General features: G+C 44.6%; 1 protein-coding gene across 6 annotated transcripts in view; it reads left to right on the top strand.

Annotated features, from left to right (window-relative positions):
• LMO3 (LIM domain only 3) overlaps positions 1-9,616 on the top strand; it is a 107,278-nt gene that overhangs the window by 85,700 nt on the left and 11,962 nt on the right. For all 6 annotated transcript variants that reach the window (XM_053252099.1, XM_053252098.1, XM_053252100.1 and 3 more), the window contains one exon: positions 5,386-5,511. In XM_053252099.1, coding sequence (XP_053108074.1) covers positions 5,386-5,511 — 126 coding nt within the window. The remainder of the gene's footprint in view (positions 1-5,385; positions 5,512-9,616) is intronic.

The following is a 9,616-nucleotide window of genomic DNA, read 5'->3' as shown; positions in this document are numbered from 1 at the left end:
ATACTGATTCAGACCACTGGTCCATCTAGCTCACCATTGTCTACCCAGGCTGGCAGCGGCTTCTCCAAGGTTGCAGGCAGGAGTGTCTCTCAGCCCTATTTTGAGGGTGTCAGGGAGGGAACATGGAACCTTCTGCAGACAGATGCTCTTCCCAGAGTGGCCCCATCTCCTGAGGGGAATATCTTACAGTGCTCACACATGTTTCCCATTCAAATGCAAACCAGGATGCACCCTGCTTAGTTAAGGGGACAATTTGTGCTTGCTACCACAAGGCCAGGCTGAAGTGAAACCTACTTGAACCCATATTTGTCTAGCTGGAGTCTAATTCTGCACTTTTTGTTCTGAAGATGGAAAATACAATCCTATCCAGTCGGTCACAAAACTAAGGGTAGTTTAGGTTAGCAAAAACAAACACTCTCAGAGTATTATGTAAACTGCCCTGAGCCACTTTTGGAAGAGCTATATAGAGATCAAATAAATAATATAATATAATAAAAAGCAAGGGCTCGAATCCATTGGTAAGATCATGAAATGTTAAGAGTTGGAAGCAACCCTGGAGGTCTTCTTGTCCACTCCCCCCTGGTCACTACAGGAATCTGCTACAGCAAGGCCATTCAATACTGCATGTGATGGATCAGAGCCATGCTTCATCCCCGCCGCCCAGTGTGTCTCCTCACTGGAGCCCATCAAAAGTCTCTCAGTGCTGCTCAGTGGCTTTAGTTTTTAGCCGGCCAGTTTCTGGTTTGGGGCTGCCTGTTGCACACCTGAGCTGGCTGTATGTATGCAGCAGCATGTGCTCAAGCCTGCCTGGATTAAACATATATGAACACATGCCTTGTACGGACCCAGACCACTGGTTGGTCAACACTGAATGGCAGCTGCTCTCCCGGGGGTTCAAGCCAGGATCTTCCTCGGCTCTGCCTGGAGATGCCAGGGACTGAACCCAAAGCGTTGCTTTTGCATAGAATAGCTATTTGAGCCTCTGTGATGGTATAAGAAAAGCTGTTTGTTCAGATTGACTTCAGCACATGCTGTTGCCACGCAAGACACCCATAACACATCCTCTGCCTGGCCAGGAGGGCTTGTGTGCATGTGCCTCTGGTCTGAAGAAGTTGAGAGCTTTGGCTTTGTATATAGCTGCCGGGCCCATTGTCTCTTGCACCATTTATTCATTGTGGCTGGGGATGATGGGAGTTGTAGTTCAACAGCAGCTGGAGAGCCCACTCTGACCTAGTGTGTGATGCGATATGACCTCGATGCCCCTGTATCGTAAGACATCTGCTCTGCCTACCTACTTGACCCTGTTTTTGTTGAGTTATTTTAGCAGCCCTTAGGGATTGGAAGGCGAGGTTTTAGCTAATGTGAACAGCATTGATGTAAGGTGAATAAAATTTGTGTAGTAAACAGCAACATAGATGTGGCACACAGTGACTCCTTTCTCGCACTCAGCCAGAAGGGCTTGAGAGCGTACGGGGAGGAAGGCTAGAGGAGCTTACCTCCTCCGCAGACTGTCGTTGGGTCTGTGCTGGGCACGCAGCTCACCCACCCAGATGGACACCGGCTGCCCCCAGGACTTCAATGTTGTGGAGGGTCCGGGGCCGGGATATGTCATCCTGGCCCTCGGAAATCCCACACGTGTGCTGTGCATTGTGGTGATCCCTACGGTGACAGGCGGGCAGCCGTCACTGCTACAGCACAAGCTAAAAGCAGCTGGCGCTGCACACAAAAACAGGGCACTCTGTTTAAGAGCCAGGCTCCACAGGCAGGTTTGCTGCTGCAGCAGCACTGCCCGCAGCCCGTCTACTCCGATGGGTTCTCACATGCAGCCAAGACCAGGCTTGGCTGCCTTCGCCTGGCTTTCCCTGTGCATGAGAAGAACCTCAGTCGGTTGCAGTGCTCTGCAGTCTTTTGACCTCCAGAGCCCCCTTTTAGCTTCTGCCTGCAATTAGGACCCACTTTTAATTTTAGATGAACTTCCTTTTATCTCTCTTTCCCATCCACCTTCTCCTCCTCCACAACTCCATTGACATTCAAACCTTGTTGGACTTAAGTGGAGGAACACAAGAGCTCTTCAGCGCCACTGCTGGTTCTCACCTTAGCACGTGGGGAGCTGCCTTATACGAGGTCAGACCATTGGTCTATCTGGCGCAGTACATTGACTGGCAGCAGCTCTCCAAGGTTCCAGACGGATCTCTTCCAGCACTTCCTGGAGATTCCAGGGAGTGAATCCGGAACTTTCTGCATGCAAGCAGATGCTCTCCTACTGAGCTGTGGTCCCAGCCCCTAAGGGGAATAAGAGTAGCTCTCCTCGTCTCTTGGAGAAGTCAACTCAGCAAGGAAAAAAGGAGATCAATCTGTCCTCCACCATCACCACCCTAGGCACTTCTAAGCAGGCACTAATGCTGCAAATCTACAGATTGCCTTTGGCAGCAGCCCCATTAAAATCAGTGGGACTTGCTTCCAAATTGCCTGGTGCAGTAAGTAAGTTTCCCCTAAACCATTGGTTTTATGTAGATTTATGCAAATTTAATCGATCAACTACGTTGTTTTAATCGGGCGACAGCCCTACTCTATATTGGCAACTGGGGAGCCAGATTTGGCCCATTTTCTGATGCCTACAGTATGGGCTCTAAAGACCCATAGGATGCTATACAAGGTAGTAGACAGTAGCCATGCGGTGGCGGGTGCATGCGCCCATGTTACTTCTGGATTTGGCCAACAACAAGGGGGCAGAGGCGGCAGGGAGGAATGCTGCCGCCCCAAAGATTTTGCCGAAACTGGAGCGCCGGAGGGGGGAAAGTGGCGGGAGGGGTAATTACAACCCCCCACCACCACCCTTAAAGCAACACACACACACCCTCCGGCGGTTCATCAGGCTGCTGGACAAGCGAACCAGTTTCCAGGCCTCCAACATGGCCTGCGAACCGGTTCATACACATCTCTAGTAGACCACACACAAGTATCACTGCACATCTGTGTTGCCTAGTGTCACCAAGGCCAAGATTGGATTGGGGTTGAGCCCCAGTGCCAAATATAATGCACACATTTCTGTACCGCCATTAAGATCTTCATGAGCAATGGTGGCAACCTGACCTGTTGCAGGATCAGGCCACTAAGTGCTTCTGGGGCTACTTGAAGCCATTTGGTTTCTGATGTAGGAAGCTTGTTGCAACAGCACATGACCTGATCATGGCAGGTATGGGATATTTGGGGAAGGGAGTGCATAGAGACCCAGTTCTGTGTGCACGCACATGCATATACATATAATTTTAATCATCAGCCTTCACAATTAGCAAAATGAAGTTGAAATGAGCTTGAATAATAAATCTAACATGAGTTGATGAACACGGGGATGCTGATGATTAAGCTTTGTTGTTGGGTTTTGTTTATCTACGAAAACTTTTTTTAAAAAAAAAATTGGGATAAACCAAGACATCAGACAATAAGTGGGAAACTGTTTAGATCTTTAAAAATGAACAGGCCGCATGTATTATGCAAAATGTGCATGTTGAGCTGGTGTACAGGGTGTATAAAAGGTGTTGCAGCCCTACAGAATGGAAGGGTTTGCATTCGTGTGTGTGTGTGTGTGTGTGTGTGTGTGTGTGTGTGTGTGTGTGTGTTGCCAAACCAAGTTTTCTGCTGTAGCACCTTTGGATTCATTAGCTTAGAACTGCTTTTAATTTGGTGTTTCCCTTGAGAGCCATTATATTTTTCTGCTGTCAGCCTGATGTTGAAGAGCAAAAAGGAAAGCGGCAGATGTGGCATTTTCATCTATTTTGTATCATACTTTAAAATGGCATTAACTGCTATCCACAGAGAAGAGCGTATGTGGGGCTTTTTTCTTTTTTTTACAAATCCATTTGCATGTATTAAGTAGCTTTACATTAAAGTTGGTTTCAAAGATCGGTGGTGTGTGCAGCCAAAAACAAAAGTTATAATCTTCTCATACTAAAATTAAATTCCTGCCTAGATGTATGTAGGATTTATTTTTTTATTGCTGTTTGTAAAATACCAGCTTGGAAACGACCACAATCTTGGGAGCTGGGGGGTGGGGGCTGCATGTGTTTAACGAGAAACTTTCTAACATCAAAGTTAAAACATTTTAGAAGAGATTTGAAATTGTTCCTACAGTATAATATACCTGCACTCTTAATGTGGCTATATATAGTTGACTGCCTCATTTACTTTAATGGGCTACTTGAATAACATAATCATAGCTATAAGCATGGTGTAGGGTTGTAAGGTGCATGAACCGCTAATGCTTTCTGACGCTTTAAATGACTTCTTCATAAAATGTTCTTTAATAATGGTAAAGCTTTTAGCACTAGGTGTCAAAAATGACTAGAGTAGTCGCTTTCCCCACCGCCACAGCATTATTTCCTTGTGCGCTAAAGTATGTGTGTTATAAATAAATAGTATCGAGGCCAAGGTTTTATGGCTTTCTGGTGTTTACAGTGGGATCCAAGAAGCCATTTTCATACTGCTCTTTCGACCCCTTAAAATCCATGCCGTTACGTAACATTGTGCTAACGTGGTTGCAATTCCTTTTTATTTATCTTTGCAAGAAGGAGAGTGTCTCTTCTCCCCCCGCCCCACCCCCCCGTTTCGTCAAGAAAGATCAAAGGAGACTTGTGTACTAAAAACTAGTTATGTATACAGGAGACCCTCATTATCCGCAGATCGCCGTTTCATGTACTTGTGGATGAGTGTCAGACCCAGTTTCTTTATCCATGGCAGGAAATATAGGCGATTTTCGCCTGTCTGTGGTTCCTGAGTGGCCAGAAATGACTTCTGGTGTCATTTCCGGATGCCATTTTTTGGCTCTCTTTGTTTTTTTAAAAAATGAAATGAAATATAAGAGGATTTGGGGGAGGGGGCATTCCTGAAGAACAAGGTACTATGCTTTTCTACCCTTATTTCTGCTCCCCTCCTGCTTTTTTGACTTTTTTTTTAAAGAGTTTAAAAAAATGGATTCCCATTTTCCTATGGAGTCCCATAGGATAAGGTTTCCTTATTTGCGGTTTCCATGTTCACGCTATTTGGCGGCTACAGAACCCCCGTGAATAAAGAGGGCCTCCTGTATTTCTAGGGAGAGGGGGAGACACATAATAAATTACTTCCCAGGAGTCATTGTAGAAAGCTTTACAACTGTAGAATGCTTAAATGCAGAGTATAGAAGAGGCTCTTAATTCTCTCCCACCATCACCCTCGCCCAAGTATTTCCAAGGGATATTTCATTGTGACATTAAATATAGTTTATAAGTCTGGGAACTACTGGGAAGCGTGGAATGCAGGTGTAATTGTTCAGTGCAATGGCTCCCCCCACCCCCCCCGAAACCAACCCTCTTCTAGAATTTTTGCCTCCACCTCTTTGTTTTTCTGTAGGTTATTTGGAGTAACGGGGAACTGTGCCGCCTGCAGCAAACTCATTCCTGCTTTTGAAATGGTCATGAGAGCCAAGGACAATGTTTACCACCTGGACTGCTTTGCGTGTCAACTTTGTAATCAGAGGTAAGCGGGTTTCTTGGTTTCCTTCCAACTTGGCACTGGTCTACAACAAGAGGACTTTCCTACCATTCTCTGGACAGGAGGCTAACTCTGATCAATATGAGCTTTAAATGGCTTGAGTACCACATCTAGAAGTAGGGCTAGGGCAATCCATTAACGACTAAAAAGAAGAAGTGCCCCTGAGTCCTATGGGAGTAGGGCAACATATAAATCTAAATAAATAAATACCTTTAATTAGGCGGCAAGTTTTATATATATATATATATATATATATATATATGTGTGTGTGTGTGTGTGTGTGTGTGTGTGTGTGTGTGTGTGTGTGTGTCCCATTAAAGAGACTGTTAAAATGTTGAAAAATACACAGTATTAATTTCTTCAGTCCTGTACCAATTGTAGTTCACAGACCTGTTGATTAAAATTTGCATGGATTTTTATATAGATAAACACAACAGTCCTGAAGCAAGCAGCATACTTTATTTTTAGAAGGCACACACAGATACAGACATGGTCGTGGAAGAAGCATCCTACAGGAGAGAAAAAGCAAGGATGCCTCTTAAGATGGTGCTTGCTGTCTTCAGTTTAAGTACATTACTGTGTATAATAAACATTATATATATATGTTTATTATACACAGTAATGTACTTAAACTGAAGACAGCAAGCACCATCTTAAGAGGCATCCTTGCTTTTTCTCTCCTGTAGGATGCTTCTTCCACGACCATGTCTGTATCTGTGTGTGCCTTCTAAAAATAAAGTATGCTGCTTGCTTCAGGACTGTTGTGTTTATCTATATAAAAATCCATGCAAATTTTAATCAACAGGTCTGTGAACTACAATTGGTACAGGACTGAAGAAATTAATACTGTGTATTTTTCAACATTTTAACAGTCTCTTTAATGGGACACACACACACACACACACACACACACACACACACACACACATATATATATATATATATATATATATATATATATATATATATATGTATGTGTATATATATATATATATATATATATATATATATATATATATATATCTCAAGCTGCTTTGTTCCAAGACAGTCCACCTGAATTGGTAATTGGTACTGTCTTTACTGAATGATAGAAGCCCTCCAGGGTTTCAGATAGGAATATTTTCCAGCCGTACCTGGAGATGCCAGCAATTGAACCTGGGTTCTTCTAGCATGCAAAGCTTGTGTTATGCCACTGAGCTAATTCTAAAAGTAGAAAAAAAGAGTAGGATTATGTAGTCTTCCCCGCCCCTCATGAAAAAAGACAAAAAGGAAGGAGGAGGGCTTTAGTGCATCTTTTCTATGGTGTAGTAAAAAGAGAGGAATCGTGATGTCCCATGTGAAGAACTTGCTCAGTTTTCAGGCATGCTAGTGCAGGAGATGGCAATGGTCAACCCCTCTTGTATTCTACCAAAGAAAAACCACAGGGCTCTGTGGCCCCCAGGGGTCAACATCGACTCGACAGCACACTTTACCGTTAGGGGCGAAAGAGGAGAACTGGGGTCCAGATGACCCAACTGATAGGAATGTGAATTCCACCCTGATTGCCAACATAAGAGAAGAGACTCTGTATTCTTATCTTTGGTACAGAATCAAAAAGAACACCCTGGGCTTCCTTTAGTGAGAACTATAGGCATAGTTGACGTGTCATGTATATGACACCCCTCGAGGGAGAGGTATAAGCTTGTGGGAGATTTATATCATATCCCCGTCAGGCCTCCCGCCCAGCCAAGGAAACCCTATGGTGCTAGGCTGTCGCTAGGCCAACAACCTGGGTGGCTTTAAGAGGGGTTTGGATAACTTCATGGAGGAGCAGTCTATCAATGGCTACTAGTTGGAGGGCTGTAGGCCACCTCCAGCCTCAAAGGCAATATGCCTCTGAATACCAGTTGCAGGGGAGTAACAACAGGAGAGAGGGTATGCCCTCAACTCCTGCCTGTAGGCTTCCAGTGGCATCTGGTGGGCTACTGTGCGAAACAGGATGCTGGACCAGATGGGCCTTGAGCCTGATCCAGCAGGGCTGTTCTTATGATTGTTCTGACAAGTAAAAAATGAAAAGAAGAATTCTTGTCTCCCCTAATATCTCTTTTATTGCTAATAATAAAAAGGAATTTTTTTTTAAAGCAGAACACAGTTATTGACATAAAGTTAAGGCACATACTTGAGTAGAGGTATGCAGTTTCAAAGTACAGAAGCAAGTTAGCAAATTGAACAGGAACAAATACAAAAGGCAAGCCTCAGAATGAAATGCTCCCACCCACCCCGGGCTTACTAAAAAGCTTTCCATGTTGACTTCTCCATCCTAGATGTTTTCACGCCACAGTAGTATCCACTTCACATCTCTTTCCTTCTGCCTGGAGAACAATGGTCAGGTCTCTGATAAACAGTTTCTCACACATACACCCAATTCAAAACAAGCCAGAAGCCAATGATCTGTCGTCAGGCCCCAAGCTCAGCCTTGAGGTGCTTGGATACTGGTAAACTTTTAACATGATGATTCTCTTTATTTAGCAAGGGAAGAATAACTGGCCCTATCCACCCCCAGCACAGTACCTCCAGTGACTGTTGCTGGTGTCTATCTTATCTTTTTAGATTGTGAGCCCTTTGGGAACAGGGATCCATCTTATTTATTTATTACTTCTCTGTGTAAACTGTCCTGAGTCATTTTTGGAAGGGCAGTATAGAAATCAAATAAACAAAGAAACTTCCACATGTTCTCGGGGCTCTTTGCCATTTCTGCCTTTTTGCATCCAGCTGTCTGCTTTCTAAAGTAAGTTCAAATAATCGAGCACATCATGGATTTTTCTCTCATTCGCAACAAATTCAGTGGGGAATGCTTCTATTCTCTTTCCTTACAGAAATTGCTTTTCTTTGGGAAAAGCCACATAAGCTAGGCGAAAGTAATCATCTGTGTTAATTACACAGAGATGTTTTGCTCTTTGTGCACATGATTGAATAGTATTTCCTGCATGAAAGTACTTTCTGCAGTGGAATGTAATATCTGAGATATTCCTGAATTAAAGGGCTTGTGAAGACAAAGTGGGACTGGAAGTGGCAGAACTTAAAATCGTAGAGTTGGAAGGGACCTTGGAGGTCTTCTGGCCCGGCCTGGTACTCACTGCAAGAAACTGCAGCAGCCTTCCTGACAGACAGATGTTCAGCCTCTGCTTGAAAACCTCCAGCGAAGAGGCCACCACTGCATGAGGCAGACAGCTTGTACAGTTAGAAAATGCTTCCTAGCATCTAGCTAAATCTGCTTCCTTGTAATTTTAACATAAGAAAAGCCCTCAAGATCAGGCCCAAGGCCCATCTAGTCCAGCATCCTGCCCACCAGATGCCTCTGGGAAGCCCACAGGCAAGAGCTGAGGGCATGCCCTCTCTCCTGCTGCTGCTCCCCTGCAACTGGCATTCAGAGGCACCTTGCCTCTAAGCCTGGAGGTGGCCTATAGCCCTCAGGCCAGTAGCCATTGGTAGCCCTGTCCTCAATGAATTTATCTAAGCCTCTCTTAAAGCCATCCAGGCTGCTGGCTATCACCACATCTCATCGCAGAGAATTCCATAGGTTAATTATGCATTGTGTGAAAAGGTACTTCCTTTTGTCAGTCCGAAATTGCTTGGCAATCTGTTCTATGGGATGGCCCTTGGTTTGAGTGTTATGTGAAAGGGAGAAAAAATTCCATCAGCTTTCTCCACACCATGCATGATTTTACAGACCTCTATCATGTTTCCCGTCAGTCGTCTTTTTTTTCTAAACTAAAAAACCCCAGGTGTTGTAGCCTTGCTTCATGAGGAAGGTGCTCTAGGCCCCTGATCATCTTGGTTGCCCTCTTCTGCACCTTTTCCAGTTCTACAATGTCCGTCTTAAGATATGGTGAGCAGAACTGCACGCAGTGGCCACATTGGTTTCAATGCATTGGTTCTAGTCTTGCCCTTGGGGGCAACAAAGAAGTCCACTCCCCCTTCTATGTGATAGGCCTTCAGATGTTTGAAGAGGGCTGTCATATCTCTTCTTGGTCTTCTCTTCTCCAGGCTAAACATACCCATCTCCTTTGACCATTCCTCAGAGGACTTGGTTTCCACACCCCTCACCATC

Source organism: Hemicordylus capensis, chromosome 5, assembly GCF_027244095.1.
Source record: "Hemicordylus capensis ecotype Gifberg chromosome 5, rHemCap1.1.pri, whole genome shotgun sequence".
Lineage (NCBI taxonomy): Eukaryota > Metazoa > Chordata > Lepidosauria > Squamata > Cordylidae > Hemicordylus > Hemicordylus capensis.
This window is presented reverse-complemented; position numbering and strand designations above follow the sequence as displayed.